Raw genomic sequence first — 24120 nt, 5'->3', positions numbered from 1 at the left:
GATGATGAGGACACTGAAGGGCTGCTTGATGGGAACCTGAACCTGAACAGCCTGCGCTTCTTTTTGGGTGCAGCTCCTGGGGCGGCCACGTCACTGGTCTCGCTAGAATCACTGGAAGTACAGTAATTTCAACTACTTTTGAGTTCAGAAGAGCTTTCACCACCATAACTTCGTATGCTGAACACCAGTCCATCTTGAAACGCGGATCTAGAAGAGAAGCCAGCTGAAAAATCTGAGTCTTCATGGATGCTCAACCTCCTGTCAGTAGAGTTCACGAGAGTGGTAACCATCTTTGACTTATACACAAGTGATAGCTGTTGAAGTTCAGTCTTCAGTCCACGAATACATAGAATAACCTTACTTGATGTTACAGTACTCTCTCCTTGGCATTCTAGAGTTCATTCATTTTCATTCATTGCCAGACGCCATGTATCCCAGACAGGGTGGCCAATGGCTTAGAGTAATTGTTTTACAGGGAGGTGCACTAATCCTCCACCAACCCCACTTGACACGTAGGGATGCCAACAGCATCTGGTGTTCCCAGGCGGTCACCCATCCAAGTACTAACCAGACCCAACGTTGCTTACCACGTTGAGTACACCGCTTCCCGTCCGATCAGCGAAGTTAAGCAACGTTGGATTCTAGAGTTGCTACCTCAAAATGTGTTAGAATGTCAGTGATTTCTGTGATGAGATTAAGTTCGTATTTGTTCAGCTTTCCTGGGTAGTCCAGCTGATCAAGCTTTACTGGGTCAATACTGAGAACAGAATGAAGCATTTTATTACTGCTGTTCCATCTGACTGAGTTCTTGGCTTGGGGTCTGCATTCACCTTCAAGAATGTTCGAAGCAAGAGCAGAGTGGCGAATGTGGGATACAAGAAGAGAGAGAGGCTTTTCCAATGACCTCTGATACAGGTCCAGTTTCCTCCAGGCCATCCTTCACATTATTTTGTAAGTTGTGAAGAAAATAACAAACATGCTCAGGCAAGAGTTCCGGGATCTTCTCGTTATTTCCAAGTACACCAAGGGCATCCTCTTCATCCTCACTCTCACTGACAGAATCTTGAGCGGCATCTTGATCATCAATGCCAGGAAGTGTCACAAAAGATTTCAGCATATTACTGGCACTGTCTGTAACAACTGTGAGGATCTTATTTTCACGGTTAAAGCTTGTAATGATTTTGTGTAGGTATGGAAGTTCGAAGTTCAACAAACATTGCCACCAACTAGCTTGTCACATTGCTTACATTTTAACTTCACTCGACTGTTGGGATCTGCTGTAGATGACCCATGAAAGTGGTCAGGTATAACCAGTGGGCCTATGGTAACAGTCAACAGAAGTGTTTGCTCGGTTAAGTGTCTGGGACTGGAGTGGCGAGTGGGAGTGAGTACTGAGGTAACTAGCCAGCTGCCAGCCTCATAACAGGCTAACATGTACAAACATGTAGAATGGTACCATGCCTACTAAGCATGCTGGAACATGTATGTGATGTGTATGGCAGCACTGGCTGGTGTATCAAGAAGAAACTGTAAGAGAGTAACATTGTTACAAGGAAATTAAGAAATAATCACAATAATCATATTTTAATCATTGATTATTGCTTGTCAGTTTTTTATTATGATCTGATTATGATTTTAACTACTGTGTAAATTTTGATTTGATTAGATTATGATTATATAACTTACCAAGAAACTGATTATGATTTCATTATGAATACATAGTCACGACCATGGATTATGATTTTTTTATTAATAATCATAATCATGCCCATGTCTGAATAATACAGTACTGTACACTGATAAACAGGTCTTTTGTTTGCCTTTTTGTAGTGAACATGGCTGAAGTGTCCTGGCAGTCCGGACTGCTTCTGGCTTTGTTGGACTTTTTCCGATATATAGGAATTTAGTCCGGTAGCTCCTCGAGTCAGATAAAAGCGAATTCCAGTTTATTGAAGTCCGTTACATCGAGGTTTTACAGTAGTTTCCTGTACATTAAGAAACTATTTACTACGCTGAGTGGTAAACCATATACCATAACCAAAATTATGGTGCCTGGTGGTATTGTGGGTAATTAAGGTGCTCCGATCAGCCTGAGCCTGTGTGGTTGAGGTTTAGTGCTCATGTAATGCTACTCAGGGATGAGTGAGGCTGGTCACTCTCATCCTAAATGTCAGGACTGCCTTGCTCCGGGCTCCTACGCTCCTCTATGGAGCGACATAGGATTGGATGATGGCTTGATGGATAAAAATAATGATAATAAAACTAACTCAGACATCCACCAACTCTTCTACATACTCCACTACCATATAAAATAAATGGGACAGCCTTCAACAGTTTTCCATCTATACCATACTCTATATAACATTTATAATCCTTCTTTATTCACTGTCATTTTTTTTTTTCCCCACTCCATTAATTCCATAAATACTTTACAGTCCTGACAAGCTTTCTCCATTATCTGTCATACTACAAATATTTGATCCACATATCCCCTAACACTCCTAAAACCACTCAGTCTTCACTCATATGCAGCACAGACAGACTCATGGCTTGGCTGAAGACAAAGATGACAAGACAAACTTCCCTGAGAAGAATTATGTGAGCAAAGAACCCTAACCATTCCCAGAATACAGATGGGCTGCAGTCCTGACAAGTTTTCTCCATTATCTGTCATACTGCAAATATTTGATCCACATATCCCTTACTACCCCTAAACCCACTCAGTCTTCACTCACATGCAGCACTGACAGACTCACGGCTTGGCTGAAGACAACGATGACAAGACAGAAGTCCCTGAAAAGAACTATGTGAGCAAAGAACCTTAACCTTTCCCACAATATAAATGGGCCACATCCATCTAGAGTGCCTTCACCCACCTGACCATCAGCCATCCTTTACTTGATTTCATATCAATTTCTTATTACATAACTTCACAACTGCATAAAACTTATTGTACCTTACTTTCAGAGAAGTGAACAAACAGTAGTTTGCTTTCCTCTCTTCATGTGCCATAAATTAGTTACAGCAACATATTCAGACAACACACACTGGCAGGGAGCCTACACATGGTGGTGCTGTGCATCCTGGGTGGTGGAACAACAGGAGTGTCAACCAAGAGCCAAACCTCCCCATATCTGCCTGCACCTCGCTGAAGAAAGGACCCTGGACTGACCCTAGTGAGGTGCTGTCTACCAGAAGGGGATTCCAGTTCTCTTCATAGTGTATGTACTACATGTACCTGGAGGATGACCCCAAAGAAGCAGTTGCTTACCAGTGGTCAACGGGTCTGCTTAGCTAGACAGATACGGGTTAAGTGACAAAAACAATAACTCACAAGACATACCATATCACAGGCATTCACATTAGCTCCATGCTTGACTAGTAGTAAAACAATATTGGTATGGCCTTCAGTAGCTGCCAGGTGAAGTGGTGTCTTATCTACCTGCAACAAAAAGTAACTTCATTATCAACACAGTTATAATATTCTAAGTTGCTTTATTTAATTTTTAACAAAATAACAGGCCAAAGGCTAGACTGTACAACAAATAATAAGAGAATATAAATTATATCGTGTGCCTGAGCCTGAGTAAACTGCTGGCATAACAATATCAAGATATCTTCTTATCTATCTATCTATCTATCTATTGCCAGACACCTCAACCCCGTTTGGGGTGGCCACAAACAAATCGCCTCCAAGTCGCCCTGTCCCCCGCCATTTCACTGCCCTGCTCCCAACTCACACCCCCCTCTCTCATATACCTCTCCACCCCATCCTTCCATCTCATCCTCAGCCTCCCCCTCCCTCTTCCCCCCTCCACCTCACTCACATACACTCTCTTCGTCAGTCTTTCACCCTCCATCCTCTCCACATGGCCAAACCACCTCAGTGCGTTCCTCATAATGCTTCCTATCACATCCACATCCACACCACAACGTTCCTTTATACCCTAATTCGTCAGCCTGTCTCTCCATGTGACTACACAGGATCCTCTTAAATAATTCATTTCCACTGCTCTCACTCTTGACTTGTGTCCTTCCAACAACGTCCAAGCTTCACCTCCATACGTTAAGAGTTGGTATCACAATACTGTCATGTAGTAACTTTTTCACTTCCATGCTCACTTCCCTGTTTCTTATCACTGCTTTCAAAGAACCAGCAACCTTTCTTCCCTGCTGTACCCTTTCAAGCACTTCACCCTCCAAACCTCCATCCTTACTCATCACACTACCCAAGTACTTAAACGTACTCACATTTTCCAATTCCTCACCATCCAACCTCGCTGTACATTCACTGACTTCACCTCTCTCAAAGACCATCACTTTACTCTTCCCTACATTCACCTTTAGATTCCGTTTCTTACACACTCTCCCAAACTCATCCACCAAGCCTTGCAGCTCCCCTTCGTCTTCACTCAACAACACAGTATCATCTGCAAACAACAGTACAGGGAGTTTCCAAACACTATCCTCTCTTACCAGGGCCACTCCAACATCCAATGCATAATTGTACAATGTATTAATCATACTACACACTAAAACATTCACATGAAAGTAATACACTCAAATTTGTGGTAACAGTTCAATTTGAAAATGCTAGGTGAATTTGTTGCTCTAGGAGAAACATTAAAGTTCTGTAAAAAAAAAAAAAAAAAAAAAAAAAAAAAAAAAGTGTGTATGTGTGTGTGTGTATTTACCTATTTGTAGTATACAGGAATTGAGCGATGCTCGTGTTGTCCTGTCTCCATATCCACATTTATCTAGTTTACTTTTACATACATGAATGTTTTTCTCCTGCACCACCTTTTTGTCTAGGTCATTCCAAATACTTATGTATTTACCCAATATACCTAATTGAGATACACATGAAATATGCTATGCTCGTGGGTTCCCATCGCTGTTTCTCAGTAAGTCAAATTTAGCTTTAAACTCGTTTAAGTTTTTAGACTGGATGATCTCTTTGTCCAGGCTATTCCATAAATCTATACTTCTGTAAGGAAAGCTATATTTCTTGATATCCTTCAAGCGGCTTGACTTTTTCAATTTCATTCCGTGTCCTCTTGTTGCTCTCTTATCCCATAAAAACAGATCTTCTCGGTGTGTGTGTGTGTGTGTGTGTGTGTGTGTGTGTGTGTGTGTGTGTGTGTGTGTGTGTGTGTGTGTGTTCTTACTTAATTGTATCTTTACAGGAACGAGTCAAGCTCGTACTGTCCCGTGTCTTAAACCATATTTATCATACATGTCCTTAAAATTGTGAATTGATTAGGCACACACTATTTCATTCGGCAGTGCATTCAATTGCTCTATTTGAGAAACTAAATTTCCTTACATCTTTATCACCTCTCTTCTTATGCAGCTTTTTGCAGTGTCCTCTTGCAGATGGTTCCCCATAAGTTACGTAATCATTTATGTCTATTTTCTCCTTCCCTGATATGCATTTATATAGCATAATAATGTCACCTCTTTTCCTTCTCTCCTCTAGTGTTGGTAGATTCAGTTTATTTAGTCTTTCTTCGTAGCTTAGATCCCTTAAGCTTGGTACCCATCTTGTGGCGGCCCTTTGAACTTTTTCAACCTTGTCTATGTGTTTTTAGAGATGAGGACCCCAGACTACTGATGCATACTCCAGGGTTGGTCTGATGAATAATGCTATTATCTTTCTTAGCATGTCTTCATTTATGTATGTGAATACTATTCTCATATTTGCAAGCAGTGTATACATGTTCCGTACCTTCTCATTGATGTGGTCAGCCGGAGATAGTCTGTTATTGATTATCACACCTAGGTCCTTCTCTCTTTCTGATGTGTGTAAGGTTTTATTTCCTAACGTACAATCCCAATCAGGTCTTTTTCCACTTTTACTAAATTTGATTACATGACACTTGTCCACACTGAATTCCATTTGCCAAGTATTACTTCATTCATGATGTTTATTTAATTCTTCATGTAGCTCTTTACACGAGTCTGTGTTAGTAATTCTTATTTGTATTTTTTCATCATCTGCAAACATATTTAGATAGCTTTCATTTCCAGTGTTACTGTCTATATCATTTATATACACTAAAAACATGATTGGTGCCAGCACTGAGCCCTGTGGTACTCCACTAGTCACTTCTTTCCATGATGAGTAATTTCCCCTTAGTACTGTTCTCAGTTTTCTTACGAGAAAATCTTGCATTCAACAATACAGTTTGCCTCGAATTCCTCCTTGATGGTACAGTTTCCATAAAAGTCTTTGGTGTGGTACTGTGTCAAATGCTTTCTTGAAATCTAAATAGATACTGTCCACCCATCCTTCTCTTTCCTGTAATGTGTCTGTTTCTCTGTCATAGTAGCTCAACAGATTAGTAACACATGATTTTCTTTTTCTGAAGCCAAACTGTCTTTCTGTTGCCATATCGTGTTCTTCTAGATGATTTACCCAAGCTCTTCTTATAAGCTTTTCTAATATCTTGCTTACAACACTGGTTAGTGATACTGGTCAGTAGCTGAGTGGATTTTGTCTATTCCCTTTCTTGAATAAGGGAACAATGTTTGCTTTCTTCCATATATCAGATACGGTAGTTTACCTTGACTCAAGGATTTCTTGAAAATTAAAAATAATGGTTTATTTAACTCCTTTGCACATTCACGTAGTACCCAACATGAAATTTCATCAGGACCATTTGCTTTTCCTTTGTCTAATTTACTTAGCTCCTCCTGTATTTCTTTTTCTGATGTTTGTATATCTGGTAGTATGTGTGGGCATGCATATTCCATATAATCCCTCTCAAAATTTTTTTCCTCTGTAAAAACTGATTGGAATTTCTTGTTTAATGCTTCACAAATATCCTTCTCTTGTGTGTAGGTGATTCCCTCGTCCGTAATGGATTGTATTTTATCTTTTACTTTGGTTTTGCTTCTGATGTAGCTGTAAAATAGCTTTGGTTGATCACTACTTTTATTTGTGTGTGTGTGCGCGCACAGGCAGTAGCTCATGATGTTGAATTAACTATTATACTGTATATTCAAAGTACCATAAGCAGTTGATGATAAGGATGAGGAAAAACAATGATCAAAGGATATTACACTGCAAGAGCACTGGGGTACATACAAAGATGTACTGAAGAAAACATATGGAAAGGACAACCCTATGGGCGATGAAAAATAAATACAGTAGAGCAGCGATTTAAGACAAAATGAAACAACGATCTTACAATAACGGGCATTTTATTTCTCCTATAAGTACTTAATAGCACAGTAATACCACTCAAGTGCACAAGAGAAACTTTAGGAAATGGGTGAGTTTAGGTACCGGTACAGCTCTGGATTTCCAGATACAACTCATGTTATGCTTTTGTCGGTCGCTGATTGGCTTCCTCGGCCTGACCCGACCCAAGTCACTCATGTCCCATACCACCTGCAACAGCCTGCCTCAGTGTTGTGTGGATGGTCGTTGTGATGAGAAGTTTATTTGTTTAATTCCTTGCTCCTCATTTCCTCTCAGAACTCTGAGCACGTGGCTCCAAACTAACTTTAGTTATGCCTAAGCACCCTCAAAGTGCTCTGAACATAAGAAAAGCATTTATTCTAAATGAAACTGTAAAACTGTTGGACGAAGTGGCATGTAGTGCGGGAGCTTAAATGCAAACGATCAGACTGATAAAATGAGTCGGGTGTGTTTACTATGTGGATAGTTTTCTTTATTGGAAAAAAAGTTAATGATGAAGGAGCAGTAAAATTCATGTTTTCACCTTGAGTGCAACGGATGTGGGGGGGGGGGGGCTTTGTGCCCGATCTTTGTTATGAAATGATGGTCTTTGGTCGAGAAAATTCGGATCTTACAATATGTGAAGACAATGTGTTGACATAAATAGTTAGATAAGATAATTATGTGAGTTCAGTTCTTGTGAATTATACTGTCATACAAATTATACTGCTTGGCTGACTTCTTTATTATTCACGATTACTGTACTGCATTCGTGCGTATCTGAGAAATGAGAAATACGCATCTCCATGCTGAAGACTTCTTTATACAGTTTTTTCATTTACTGTTGATGACTAATAACTTTAAAAAATAGTTTCACATTGCATTTTTTTTTTTTAAATGAGCGCCGAAAGTGATTCTTGGTGAAATGTGTGATGCTAGGCAGCCATTATTCACATGTTTAGGTCAAAAGTTTTTGCTTGATTGGTAATGAGGACTTTCAAGAGGCTTTGTGGCAATCTTTGGTGACTGAAATTTTTATGGGGAGTATTAGGGGACAAAACTAATCAGTCAGGTTAGATTAGAATGCAGTATGTGCTGATGTGTCCAGTCAGTGAGATCGTATGTAAACACACTGTCTTGGATGTCTTAAGGCAGACATATTTGCAATAATCTATCTTTAAATATATTTTTAACAAAAAACATGAGGTCCCTAGAACCTGACCCCCTATTTACATGTAAATATATGTTACATTTTAGCTTGAAATTGATTTTGCACGAGATTCTGCATAACCTATCTCATGTTGTATGAAGACTCTACTTATTAAAAGACACTCATACCTTGTTTTTGGCATCTTTATTCATTCCGGCACAAAGAAGACGATCACAGGTAGAGTAATGTCCATTCTGTGCAGCCAGGTGAAGTGGAGTCATGCCAACGGGCTGTGAAAATAAACATGGAGAAGCTACTTGAAAACCTAAAACACATGAAAGGCAACTGAAAAAATATATGTACATCTATCACAACACAGTAGAACCTCAATATAACGGACTTCAATAGACTGGAATTCACTTTTATCAGAATCAAGGAGCTACCAGACTAAATACCTATACAGTATATCAGAAAAAGTCCGATAAAGCCAGATGCAGTCTGGACTGCCTGACTGCTTCAGCTATGTCCACCACAATAAGGTATATAAAAGACAACTTTATCAGTGTACAGTGCAGTATTATTATACAGTAATCCCTGTACTTTCTGGATGCCCACTTTCCGGACGCTCCACTTACCGGACATTGTGGGCTTGGACCTTCAGAACCCAAAAATGGCCAAAAAAAAGAAAAAAATCCCCCCCAAATCCGAATTTTTTCCCACCCGTAATTTGAAATTGCCGCGCAGCGCCGAACAGCTGTTATACCATGGACCCTTCACCCCTTCCTTCCTCCCCCCTCCCCTGTCAGGGTTGCCATTTGGTATTTTTCATTACCAAATGTGGGCCAATTTGGTAATGAAAAATTCGTTTGGTAACGAATCAGAATTATGCAATACCAAACGGATTTCTCACATGTGTGAGGATACACAGGATGGAGATGGTGGTTTGTTTGCTCTCTCTGCTTGCCTATATAGCGTGAAAATAATCAACATGCTGTTAATCATAAGAAGAGTGATTACATGTATTTTCACTTGTATATATAATTAGTGAAGAATAAATGCTAGCTTTACGAATTTGGTAATGAAAAGTTAAATTTGGTAATGAAAATTGAGGAGTTTGGTAATGTGGCCATTGCAATCTGGCAACTCTGTTACCCCACCATCAACAGTCACAGCCTAACTCCGATCGAGAGCAGATGCTTATCGTAATGGAAGCCACATGTGCTCTTTTTTTGTGAATAAACAGTGAATAAACTGCAATACCTCGCCACTAGACCACACGGGAATTTACAGTGTTGTGCAGTGTTAAGAAATTAGAATTTAGAGTGCAAAGGATTAACTGTGGAGTGCAAACTGGTGGTTGAAACTGGTGTGGTGCAATTAACAATGTGCAGTGTTAAACAATTATAACTCACAGCGCAAAGAATTACTGTACGTGCAGCACAACACTTTATTACTGTAAGTGCTTCAAGAGCATTTTCACCACTGCCAAAGCCAGAGAAGGCAGCCACAGACATGCTGTAAGTACCCTGGCTGAGGTACAGCCACTTCTAATTCCTCATTCTTTGGTTCCTTTTCATTTATTTCATGTTTTATGTCCATTACTGGTGTGAATACGGTCTTAAATAAGTTTAAATAAGTGCTATGCATGTCCGGTAGGGAGATATTTAGGTGGCTTTCAAAGTTAGGCTGGGCTAGAGTCCTTAAGTACCAGTCCAGGAGCCAGAGGCCCACTTTCCGGACATGCCTTTGGCTCTATTACATTGGATAGTGGAGGGATTACTGTACATATCATACCACCTGATTACTGCAGTGACAAAATAACGGACTTCAATAGACTGGAATTCGCTTTTATCAGAATCGAGGAGCTACCGGACTAAATACCTATACAGTATACCGGAAAAAGTCAGATGCAGTCTGGACCGCCTGACTGCTTCAGCTATGTCCACCACAATAAGGTTTATAAGACACAGTTATCAGTGTACAGTGCAGTATTATTATATATATTATACCACTTGATTACTGTAGTGAGGGTATAATACAATACAGTATTGCATCTATACAGCAGTGAAAGCACTTTAAAAACAGTTGATGCGATCTGGACTGTTGTCTGATATATCAGAAAAAGTCTGGGTTAGCAGGGGGAAGTCCAGATGTTGCTTCTATTGGAATGGCTTGGGCCCCAGATAGTCCGTTATAGTGAGGTCTTACTATACTTATAAACAGCTCGTGACACAGAAGGGATACTTTATTTTTTCTAAATGCAGCATACTGTAGGTACCATATTGTGAAGTATGCAGAAAATGTTGTACTGCTGTCATTACTTACCATGCCATTTAATTTCCACTGGCATCTGTATAATTTTGGGTCAAAGGTTTCCCAAAACTGAATAAGATAAGGATAAGCTGGTGAGGTACAGTATATGAATGGAAATGGTGTGAAATGCAAGGTGGCATGATGGCAATGGACAGGGTGATGTGAAGACAAGTTGTTTATGGTCACCCCCCCAATGATTATGGTACCTGAATACACAAAGACAAAGGTCATAACAGCTCTAGACAAAGTACTCTGTACACAGGACAGCTACATGAGCAAGCAGATTGGATGCACTGCCCTGTCAAATATGAACACAGCTCACTTAGTAAACAAGGGTGTTGTTTTTATTTCATTCATTGCTTGCCTTGTCTCCATATCACAGTTTTTGGGCAATTTTAATCAGTTTAGAGAGACAATTTTCAAGACTAAGCATTAGATACAGCCTTTATTAATCTCTTCACTACTAAGGTGCTGTTAACCTGAAAAAAATTTTCTAGTCGCTGCAAGAATAAAATAATAAATAACATCGGTGGATTACAGGGTTACACTTTATAAATCACATAGTACACGATGACTGGCATTGTAAGAATACTGCATATCTCTTTCTCTGACAAAAAACAAGGGTAAGACTGGGGTGGTGGCAGTATACCATAATGAATAAAAATCACAAGCTATCTCTTTGACTACCTCTATGAATACACTCAATACAAGAGTATTGGTGCACAGACAGCATGAAATAATCTGACACCATAGATGATGGATCCTGTTTCCGTTATGCAACCCTGGTATGTCTGGTCGAGCAGACTCATCCCCGGCAGGGTCATCCTGTGCAGCACAGAGGAGTGTGGTTCCACATGGATGCCACATTTGTATCCCTACTTCCAGTAACAAGGGACACCATAGTATGCTCCATATCACTCCATTATCTAGTTACTGTATCTGGTTACTACCTGGTATTGTAAATGGTTTCCAGGGTCATTAGGCTTGCCACTCAATGCAGAGCTGCCTGAAGTAGAAAGAAAAGTAATAAAAGTGACAAGACAGACAGACCGAAAAAGAATGATAAAAGCAAAGGATGAGGTATAGTCTGTTCCACATAAACTGGTGGAGAGAAACCTGTATTTTCCTTCCCAGGTCTAGGTCAAACGTAGAACGCAGGTGATGTTTGAAGGATTATCCCCCCCTTTCCTCCAGCCCCTCCCTTCTCCTTCCTGTCCTGAGAGAGAGAGAGAGAGAGAGAGAGAATCCAGTAACCCACGACCAGAGATATACATAGATGAAACATGAGTAAACCAGAACGAGTGCGTGGATAAATGCTGGACCACTGTTGAGGGGAAGTTGGGCCCGAAGGTCAAAAATGGCAGAGGCGCAAGATTCATCGTTGTGCACACAGGTGGATTGGATGGGTTCGTGCCCTACTCATGTTTAAATCTCCAAACGGGAACAAGGGAGATTATCATAAGTCTATGAACCATGAAAATTTCTGGGCATAGTTCGAGAACCATTTGCTTCCCAACATCCCGCCCAAGTCACTTATAATAATGGACAACACATCAAACCACTGCAAAATCATAAATAAAGCACCAACACAGAGCTCACGAAATCCAGAAATTATAAAGTGGCTTCTTGATAACAACCTCCCTATATAACCCTCTGCACACTAAGGCTGAGCTGCTACACCAAGTGAAAAAAAACAAAGACAAGCAATTGTTTGAAACTGATGAAATCGCCAATAACCATGGTCACCAGGTGCTGCGGCTTCATCTCTATCATTGCCAGCTCAACCCCATACAGCTGACTTGGGCTCAGATCAAGGATGATGTGAGGAAGAGAAACTCAAATTCTTCTCAAAAATTACGAGTGATCGAAGAGCTGACGAGAAATGCGATAGAAAAAATAACAGCAGAAAACTGGCAGAAATGTGTGGCACATACAAAAAAAAATAGGAGAATAATTTATGAGAAATGACATTGCTGTAAACCACATGGTAGAAAATTTTGTTATCAATATATCAAATGAATCCAGCAGCAATGAAGATGAATAAACAAGTGTTGTGTGAGGTATCTTGTGTATACAGTACTTATTTTAAATGAGAGTTGTAAATATAAATACAGTATACGCCATATACATGCATTGTTTAATATTATACAAGAGAGAGAGAGAGAGAGAGAGAGAGAGAGAGAGAGGAGGGAGGGAGGGAGGGAAGGAGGAAAGAACAAAGAGAGAGAGTGGGGAGGGAGAGAGAAACATCCCCTTTTCCTATTCATCACACACAAACATGCACACACACACACACACACACACACACACACACACACACACAGAGTCATCCGAGGCAGATGTCCGACATCGGCGCTCCGTACCAAACCAACACGGCCAGTGGCATTACCTAAATTAGTATCTTTGTATGAGTCAAGCTCTGTACCAGGTTAGACTAAATGATTTTTTCATTATTAAAAGGAAAAAAAAAAATAAGTTTAAACAAGACTTCTTCAAACAGAAAAAAGAACCACGAGGAAAAAATGCGCTGAGTCAGCTGGGTTTGTTTAGACTACAGCAACACGGGGAAAGTGTACATACTCTGTAAGTACATACTCTGTTCTTTTAGTATTGCAAAATGGATACATACTTTAGTAAAACAAATTTGGAAAAGAAAAGGGATAAGAGTAATTATCAAAATGATGATTTCTACCAAGAACTGGTTGAAGTGGAGACTCACAATAGACTGGTTGAACGTGTACACAAACTAGAAATGGCTTTCAAAAATGAAATTGATGAAATAAAGAAGCAAATGCACTTGCAAAAGGAACAGATAGAAAAACTAGGAAGGGAGGCCAATAAGAAAGACACAACCATCAGTGAACTAACAGTGGAATTGAGTACGCTTAGGAAGAAAGTGAGTGAAATGGCAAGTACAGTAGTCAATCATGAGAGTGTTAAGGAAGAGTTCAAAAATGACACAGAGACAATTAGGCAAGCAAGCAGTCTTATGGACCAGAGCAGTGATATTGAGGAGACGATAACACAGGTGAATGAAGCTGTGCGAAGCTACAAAAAGATGTAGAAACCACGTATGCTGAAATGGTGAAAGTAAAGAAAGACTTAGAAACAAGGGTGGAGGAAAAAAGCATTAAAAAGGAAGTGAAAAGAATAATCCAAAACAATCCAAAGTTAGTCAGAGATTCAGTAGAGATAAACAAATCTATAGTAATCGCTGGTATAGAAGAGGAAGAAGTAAAAAACAAGATCACAAGTGACAAAAAGGAGATGGCAAATGTAATGAGCTTACTGAAAGAAGTATCAGAGGAAATCTGTAGTAAAGACATAGAGGAACACAAAAGATTAGGGAAATACGGGAAAAGCAAGACAAGACCTCTAAAGGTGACTTTCCAGAGTGTAAACACTGTGGAAGAGATACTAAAAAATGCAAAAGAATCTTATGGAAAAAGAGGAGTTCAAAAATGTATGGATAAAAAGATGCCTAACACAAGAGGAACTGGAATTACTGAAAGAGAAAAGGGAGGAAGCAAAAAAAAAAAATGAGGGAAGATCAGAAGAGGAGAAGAAGAAATTTTTTTACAAAGTAATAGGATTGCAGGTACGAAAGTGGTACACAAACAGGATGGAAGAAAAAGGAGGAAGGTAGTAGAACCATGTCATGACAAGTATATAAACAAAATGATAAAGCTGATGTACTCAAATGTGGATGGAATGGTATCTAAATTACTAGAGATGAATGATTATGTCAGAGAAAATGAACCACAAATAATATGCCTAACTGAAACAAAATTAACACCAAGGATATCCAATGACATACTAAACTTAGAGGAATACAATATATGGAGAAGAGACAGAAATTTAAAAAAACGAGGAGGAATTATAATATTAACTAAGAAAAATCTAAAAGTCAAAGAAATAAAACTAGATATACCATCACAAGTAGAACTGATTGCAGTAGAGATCAACACATCTGAAGGTAAAGTAATTGTAGCCAATTTGTACATGCCACCCAGATCAAACACATGGGAAAGAGACGAATATGAGGACCTGGCAGAGAGTACAATTCAGAGTATAAGATCATTACTACATAAAATGGAAGAGAAATCGGAAAGAATTATACTAACTGGGGACTTCAATACAAATATAAATTGGAATACTCTAGATATAATTAGCCAAGAAAGCTGTTGGGACCAAAAGCTCCTGGATCTAGTACAAGAGTTTTTCTTAACGCAACATATGAGGGAAACCACCAGAAAAAGAGGACTTGATGTACCTTCAGTGCTAGATCTAATATTTACTAGGCAAGAAAATGATACTGACAGTTTAATATATCACCCTCCACTCGGCAAAAGCGATCATGCAGTACTAAATTATAACTTCAGGATAGCATATGACATAGTAAACAGCAATGACAGTTACAAAAAGAGCCTAAACTATAAATAGGGAAATTATCAAGACCTAAAGAAGTATTTCTTAGAAGTTGATTGGGAAAATGAGCTTAGAGGACAAGATTTAAATGCTGTATATAAAATATTCTGTGAATTTTATGAAATAGGAGTCCAGAAGTACATTTTTTATTTTTTAGCATGAGAATAGGGCACAGGGCACATTTCAATGGAAAAAACTGGCTGGGAGTGGCATTGCATGGCCAGGCTGTAGTTAGGCAGGGGAGGGAGTAAGGGAGGGGAGGTGGGGAGGCATGGCAAACACAGAAAAATGGCTAAATTAGTAACACTGGATGCAAGTACTAGCAGTATTAGCAGCACTGCCTATAGCTACACACTGGCAGTACTGATAGACGATACAAGACCACACTTGAAAGCCCGGGCAATTTTAAAAATCCCTGGATCACAGAAGTGACGCCGCACGGTAAGGTACTTAAGTAACGAGTGTCACGGTAGTGATGGCCTGTGGGTAAGAGGTTAATGATCATGTACACTCACAGTCACTAATTTCTGCTCAGGGGTGCCCCCTTCGTACCTTTATATACCCAGAGAAGATGGGAGGGGAGGACGAAACAAGCTCCACCCACCTTTACCCCAACTCCCATCCCTCCCCCTAACCCCTACCCCTCCCATGCCTCCACTCATCATTCTTTACAGGCAGTTACGTCTCAAGCTAATCTCATACTTTACACTCATAGTCACATTACCAATACACAAACAAAACACTAGGATACGTAAAAGTATATACTGTAATATAACTATGAGCACGAGACATGGACCTGTGGCGTCTTCACCGTGGGTCTACCCCCCAGAGGCTGTCAAAGCAGAGGAGGAGGAGAGCATGGGGGCCAAACCACCGCAAACCGCCCCCCCCCGGCCCCTCACGGGGCCTAAGAACCTACAATACATCAATGTCATTCACAAACATTAAAGATAAATTAACAACAAGACTCAATGCCTTGAGGTAACTTGGCCATACAACATTTGGACACAACAAAAAAACCACCACCACAGTACACAAACAATATATACGTTCAGTGATGAATTATGGAAGCCCTGCTTGGGCTTCTAACCTCACTAAAAGACACTACAACACTCCACAGACCATACAGAACAAGGCCCTAAAAATAATCACAGGCTGCACAGCTACTACACCCACAGACCACCTACACCAAGAAACAAAAGTCCTCAATGTCAAGGATCATCTAGACACAAGAGGCACCCAAATTCTCACCGCAGCTTCCACAAACCCACATCATCCACCACACTACATGGCAGCACATCCAGACACACAACCAGGAACATCAAAACAACACCCAGCACACGATATCATACACAAATACTGTCATCTCTCCCTCCTCACCCGCCTCAGACCAGCTTCCAGAAGCATATCCATACTCAAATCACTCGCTGCTCCATTCAGTCACTTAAAGACAACACACAGCTGCATGCACGACCTCCCGATATCCAGCCTTCTGAATCTTATCTCCTTCGTGAGGACAGGGTCCACCTGGCCAGGCTGAGATGTGGGCATCATCTAGCCCTCTTAGGTTTTCAGAAGGGGTTGGATAACTCTGTTGCTGATGCCTGTCCAGGATGCAACACAGCACCCTATACTATTAAGCACATTATGGAAGACTGCATTGCACACAATCACCTATGTTAACAACACAACATACACTCCTTGAGAGTTCTGTGGGAAAGCCCGGTCTCAGCCATGGCCATCCTTAGGGACTCGGGGCTGTTTGGCCAGACTGCCTAGACAACAACTACCACTACCACCACCACTACTACTACTACTACTACTACTGTTACTACTACTACTATGAGCACATTGCAACAAAAAATTAATGCATTATAACACTGACAATAAAACAAAAATGTTATCAACGGCCATACATGGACTTGGGTGCTCGCATGAGTGTGTGTCTGTGCCTGCGTGTGTGTGTGTGTGTGTGTGTGTGTGTGTGTGTGTGTGTAAAGCAGTGCACCCAACTCATGAGACCTGAGGTGGCCGTTATTAATGTTTTTGTTTCACTGTCAACGTCATACTGCATTAATTTCTTGTTGCAGCCTACTGACAGTTATATTACATACAGTACTTTTAACATATCCTAGTGTTCTATGTCTGTATTAGTTGTGGGACCAAGAGTGTTAAGCATGAAATCTGCTTGAGATGTAACTGCCAATTAAGAACAACAGGTGAGGTGGGCAGTTGGGTAGGAGTATGGAGGAGGGTCAGGAGCTGGGGTAATGGCAGGTGGAGCTCATTTCATTTCCCCCCCCCCCTTCCCTGGGTATACAGGGGTAGGAAGGGGGCACCTCTGAGCAGAAATTAGTGATCGTGAGTGTACACACACTCAAAGAAGTATCGGTACAGGAGGGTCCAATGAGTTTGATACTGAACAGTCCAGCTGTTTGGGTAGGGTTGGAGGAAGGTTGTTATCAAACGTTTTATTCATGGTGTCAGTTTATATCGTGCAGAAGGTGGAACGATACTTTTTTCAGTGTGGGTACATATGTCTAAAGTTTTCAGAGGTCCCTCCCAATACAGTAGTCCGAAAAAAACAATAATCTGGAAGACCCTCGTTCCCCTGCTATTCAGATTACAGAACTTTTACTGTATAATGTACATACCCCATCTGAGGCAAACGGTGCTCCAATGGCCATCAATCTCCGCACCTGGCTGGTGTTACCAGCCTTGGCTGCTGCAATCAGCTTCTTCCCAAGCTCAGTGAGTGTAGCAACTTGCGAGTTGTCTCGCTGGAACACCGGTGTTCGTTCCACTGCTGACACTCCAGCATTGTTGGCTGATCCACCACTCCCTGTCATATAATTTGGCTATAGCCTTGCTGCACCTCTATACCTCCTGAGAATCAGCACCTAGCACACACATAAACGTGAACACATGCATACACACAGACATGCATGCATGAAAACACACACACACACACACACACACACACACACACACACACACACAAAGAAATATAATTAGATATACCCTCACAAGTAGAACTGATTGTGGCAGAGATAAATACATCTGAAGGGAAAGTAATTGTAGCCAATTTGTACATGCCACCCAGATCAAACATATGGGAAAGAGACGAACATGAGGACCTGGCGGAAAGTACAATTCAGAGTGTAAGAGCATTACTACATAAAATGGAAGAGAATTAGAAAAGAATTATACTAACTGGAGATTTTAATACAAATATAAATTGGAATACTCTAGATATAATAAGCCAAGAAAGCTGCTGGGACCAAAATCTCCTGGATCTTGTGCAAGAGTTTTTCCTAACGCAACATGAAAGGGAAAGCACCAGAAAAAGAGGACTCGATGTGCCCTCAATGCTAGATCTCATATTTACTAGGCAAGAAAACGATGTTGACAATTTAATATATCACCCTCCATTCGGCAAAAGTGACCATGCAGTACTAAATTGTAATTTCATGATTGCATATGACATAGATAACAGCAATGAAAGTTACAAAAAGAGCCTAAACTATAAAATGGGAAAGTATCATGACCTAAAGATGTACTTCTTAGAAACTGCTTGGGAAAAGGAGCTTAGAGGACAAGATTTAAATGCTATATATGAAAAATTCTGTGAACTTTATGAAATAGGAGTCCAGAAGTACATCCCACAGCACAAAGAAGCAGAAAAGAAAATAAAGAAATGGTTCGATACAGAATGTAAAAAAACAAAAGAAAAAAAGAGATTTGTTGTGGAATAGATACAGAAGACACAATAGTGAAAAGGCATATAATAATTACAAACAGGCAAGAAACGATTATACAAGAATAAGGAGGGAAGCCCAAAAACAGTTTGAGGAGGATATCATAAATAAAAGTAGTGATCAACCAAAGCTATTTTACAGCTACATCAGAAGCAAAACCAAAGTAAAAGATAAAATACAATCCATTATGGACAATGGAATCACCTATACACAAGAGAAGGATATTTGTGAAGCACTAAACAAGAATTTCCAATCAGTTCTTACAAAGGAAAAAAATTTTGAGAGGGATTATGTGGAACATGCATGCCCACACATACTACCAGATATACAAACATCAGAAAAAGAAATACAGGAGGAGCTAAGTAAATTAGAAAAAGGAAAAGCAAATGGTCCTGATGAAATTTCATGTTGGGTGCTACGTAGGAGTTAAGTAAACCATTATTTTTAATTTTCAAGAAATCCTTAAGTCAAGGTAAACTACCTGATATTTGGAAGAAAGCAAACATTGTTCCCTTATTCAAGAAAGGGAATAGACAAAATCCACTCAACTACCAACCAGTATCACTAACCAGTGTTGTAAGCAAGGTATTAGAAAAGCTTACAAAAAAAGCTTGGGTAAATCACCTAGAAGAACACAGTATGATAACAGAAAGACAGTTTGGTTTCAGAAAAGGAAAATCATGTGTTACTAAGCTGTTGAGCTACTATGACAGAGTAAAAGACATATTACAGGAAAGAGAAGGATGGGTGGACAGTATCTATTTAGATTTCAAGAAAGCATTTGACACAGTACCACACCAGAGACTTTTATGGAAACTGTACCATCAAGGAGGAATTCGAGGCAAACTGTATTGTTGGATGCAAGATTTTCTCATGAAAAGAAAAATGAGAACAGTACTAAGGGGAAATTACTCATCATGGAAAGATGTGACTAGTGGAGTACCACAGGGCTCAGTGCTGGCACCAATCATGTTTTTAGTGTATATAAATGATATAGACAGTAACACTGGAAATGAAAGCTATCTAAATATGTTTGCAGATGATGCAAAAATACAAAGGAGAATTACTAACACACACTCTTGTAAAGAGCTACAAGAAGAATTAAATAAACTTCATGAATGGAGTAATACATGGCAAATGGAATTCAATGTGGACAAGTGTCATGTAATCAAGTTTGGTAAAAGTGGAAAAAGACCTGATTGGGATTATACATTAGGAAATAAAACCCTACACACATAAGAAAGAGAGAAGGACCTAGGTGTGATTGTCAATAACAGACTATCTCCGGCTGACCACATCAGTGAGAAGGTGTGTTACATGTATACATTGCCTGCAAATATGAGAACAACAATTACATACATAAATGAAGACATGCTGAGAAAGATAATAAAATCATTCATCAGACCAACTCTGGAGGATGCATCAGTAGTCTGGAATTCTCATCTAAAAAAACCACGTAGATAAGACTGAAAAAGTACAAAGGGCAGCTACAAGATGGGTATCAAGCTTAAGGGATCTAAGCTACGAAGAAAGACTAGAAAAACTGAATCTACCAACATTACAGGAAAGAAGGAAAAGACAAGACATGATTATGCTATATAAATGCATCTTAGGGAAAGAGAAAATAGATATAAATGAATACATAACCTATGGGGAAGCATCAGCAAAAGGACACTGCAAAAAAATACATAAAAAGAGAGGTGATACAAACATGAGGAAATTCAGTTTCCCCAAAAGGGCAACTGATCAGTGGAATGCACTATGGTACTAAATGAAATAGTGTGTGCCAAAACTATTCATACATTTAAAGATATGTATGATAAATTTGGTTTAATACACAGGACAGTACAAGCTTGACTCATTCCTATAAAGATACAATTAGACAAGGTAAGAACACACACACACACACACACACACACACACACACACACACACACACACACACACACATATACAAAGAATACCAGTATATCAGACTTGCTTATTATATTAAACAGTATATAACCTTTAATTATTCCATAATAAGATTTTGATGCTGAGGAGTCACAAGGTAATGAAAACAGTGCCAATACTGTTAGAAAGGGGGCAAGTGAATCATGAAGTGTCCAAATAATCACATCACTTTACCCATATTACATGCATAGTGCATAAAGGTCATTCCAACCTTGTTCATTCAATTCAGTCCTGTCTAGTTGCAAGTTTGTTTAAATGACTCCTTTAGACTCCCTGTCAACTGCACCTGTGTTACACTGCTTTCATTATTATAGTATCATCATTCCTAGTTGACTTCACGATAGGGACATCCCTCGCCTATCAATCTGATGTAATAGGTATACCTGAAGAACTTGGGTACCAAATGATGCTGCAATCACATATATTTACCCGACACTTGAGTAACTGGACGAACATTTCCTTGGGCAAGGGTTAACTGCGGTGCACTTCCAGATGTCCCAGATGCAGTTCCAACAGATCCTCCAATCTCTAAACTTCCTGAGTCACCAAGTGTCCAGCATCCAGATGATAAAGCTTTGGCTACTGTCTCAAGGCCATTTCTATCAAGAAACTGAAAAAATTAATATTAAAGTAAATTCATTCAAGTCCACCTGTTCTCTGTATGTCAACATTTTTATGACCATTTACCATGTTCACAGTTGTATGATTTGAGTTTCTCTGCAAATTTTTACTTTCTGGTTCTACAATCTGCCTGTCAATTTTTACAGTTTGGATCTACAATCTGTCTGCCAAACTGTACTTTCTGGTTTTACAATGTCTGCCAATTTTTTATTTCTGGTTCTACAATTATTGCCAATTTTTACTTTCTGGTTCTGTAATCTGTCTGCCAATTTTTATTTTCAGGTTCTACAATCTCCCAACATTTACTTTCTAGTTCCACTATCTCAGTCTGCCAATTTGTACTTTCTGGTTCTACAGTTTGTCTGCCAATTTTTATCACCCACTTTTAGCAAAGTGAGGTCATATATATGATTTTTGTCAGTGTGTATGTGTATATATCTGTTGCCATATTATCTTGAAAAGCTGCAGATGAATTTTCATCAAACCTTCAGGAAATAGCAACTATGTGGATGAGCAGAAGCCTATTACTTTTGGTGAGGATTTGATCAAAGATGACTGAAAGCCAGCTGCCATATACTGTATTTTTGAATATGGAATGGCTTTTTGTGAAACGTGGTGACCAAATTCTGTGGTGTTGCTAATTTTCTTCAAATCTGGTTTGCAGGTATAGCTTGTACCTTAGCCAACAACATATTTTGGCAGGCGATTAGTATTCAAGCCCCAAATGCTTTTGTTTCATTACTTCTGGTTCTACAATGTCTCAAATTTTACTTACATACAACCACAGAATTCCTAGTGCCCAATTTAACTTTCAACTGTTTTTCAACATGTTTTGAATCTTTTTACCACTTCTGGCTATCAGAAAGCACTCAGTTTTACAATATCCCCACCTAGCCAACCAGGAATCTCATCTTCCATTGATATTTCAGTCAAAACCATTTACTGTAAATTCTCTGAAAAAGTAATTTTCAAAAAGACACCCAACTAATGGAAACTGAAAGTTTATCTATCTTAATAAGCTAATTACCAAACTTGAACTTCTAACTGCTTTCTCCTCTGTAAGCATCCACCGGCACTGGAAATGCATTTTAACGTATCTGGTACGGTACTTAGTATAGTACATAAGGCGAAAGGGGGAGCTTCTTCAGTGCCTGCCTGTCTTGTACTGTACCTACATTTTAAAAAAATAAATAAAATAACCTAATCTTACCCAGCCTAGCCTAGCTTAACTTAACCTAATAACACCTAACCTAATTTTAACATACGTGCTATAACAGACAAAGCTTCAAACAGGACACCCCCCTCTTTTTACTTAGTAATTAAGAGTACATTTGTGATATGTGTATAAAAGAGAAATTGCTTAAAATTTCATAAACTAAATGGTGAATGTATTAATTTCAGTCTCCATTAGTTGGGTGTAAGATACTGGTAAATGTTTACAAAACCATAACACTGGATTCCTAAGAAATAACAGAAACTTTCTTCTGTGACATTTCCTCTGCAAATAAAAAAATAAGTGAGATATTGTGGGTTTTTTCATGTGGTGTTAAGGCTTTGTTAACATAACCCCATCACAGCTTTTTTTTTTTTTCATAATGATAGTAGATGGGGGTGCCCATCATCCACTCACTCAATGTAGGGATGCTGTATGGTCTCTATACTAAGTGGCAAGCCAAAAGATTTCCTGTACCCAGGAAACCATTTACTATGCTGGGTGGTAGCCATATAACTGGAGTTTTTAGCCAGGTTAAGTGTCCCCCAGATTCCCCTATCTAAAATCATTTAATCATGGCAATCCCTACGTGTCAAGTGGGGTTGGTGGAGGATTAGTGCCCCTCCCTGTAAAACAATTAACTCTAAGCCCTTGGCCACCCCGTTTAGGATACATGGCGTCTGGCAATGAATGAATGAATGAAAAATGTTTCGGAGAGCCTCGGAGGCCCCAATACCTGCTCAAGGCCCCAACCAAATAGGCAGATTCGTATGGCCAGGTGTAATGTGAGAGATGCCAATGAGGACAGCAAGAGGGTGGAAGTGGTGAATATGTTCATGAATGCAAGACCTGCCGTGATGGCACTGTGTGAAACAAAGATGAAAGGGTGTGAAGTGGAGGCGTGGGAGGGTGTGAAATGAGTAAGATCGGGCATGAATGGGTGAGGAAGATTCAAGGAAAGAGTTGCTTTGTTGATGAATGAGATGTGGCAGAGTGGAATTAGAGATCACAAATGTGTCAGTTTGAGATGTATGTGCCCGTTATGTCAAGTTCAAGTTTGAGAAGATGAAAATGGCTGTGACTGTAGTGTATGCACCATGTGATGACCAGAGTGAGAGAGAGAAACACAGGTTTTGGGATAAGCTGGATGAAGCAGTGGGAGAAATGCTTTGGAACTATAAAGTGATTGTAATGGGCGATATGAATGGAAGAGTAGGCACTGGTCCTGAGGATGACATAATGGGTTTTAATGGAGTACCAGCAGAAAAAGAAAATGGGAAGCAACTGAAGGATATGTGTCAGAAAAGGAGGTTGTGCATCTGTAACTCTTATTTTAAACATAAAGATGCTAATACTGTATATACAGTATACATGGTACGGAGGAAACGGGGATTGTGTTGAAAGGGTCCTGATTGATTATGTGCTCACAGAGAGGTCGATGCTGGGAATGGTTGCTAATATGAGGGCCGTGAGAGGACGATGTGGAGGTCTGTCAGAT

The 24120-nt window shown here is 39.7% G+C and overlaps 1 protein-coding gene across 1 annotated transcript in view; it reads right to left on the bottom strand.

Moving 5' to 3' along the window:
- The window catches only part of Atac3 (Ada2a-containing complex component 3), a 72936-nt gene that overhangs the window by 35806 nt on the left and 13010 nt on the right, over window positions 1-24120 (bottom strand). Inside the window, exons 2-6 of the mRNA XM_080267695.1 lie at window positions 23359-23485; window positions 21218-21398; window positions 17732-17919; window positions 8525-8626; window positions 3344-3442 (exon numbers count right to left, since the gene is read on the bottom strand). Coding sequence (XP_080123821.1) covers window positions 3344-3442; window positions 8525-8626; window positions 17732-17919; window positions 21218-21398; window positions 23359-23485 — 697 coding nt within the window. The remainder of the gene's footprint in view (window positions 1-3343; window positions 3443-8524; window positions 8627-17731; window positions 17920-21217; window positions 21399-23358; window positions 23486-24120) is intronic.

Source organism: Coenobita brevimanus, chromosome 24 (genome assembly GCF_032717465.1).
Source record: "Coenobita brevimanus isolate Jiangsu-jjx chromosome 24, ASM3271746v2, whole genome shotgun sequence".
NCBI lineage: Eukaryota > Metazoa > Arthropoda > Malacostraca > Decapoda > Coenobitidae > Coenobita > Coenobita brevimanus.
Note: the sequence above shows the minus strand (reverse complement) of the source record. Positions and strands in the feature narration are given on the sequence as shown.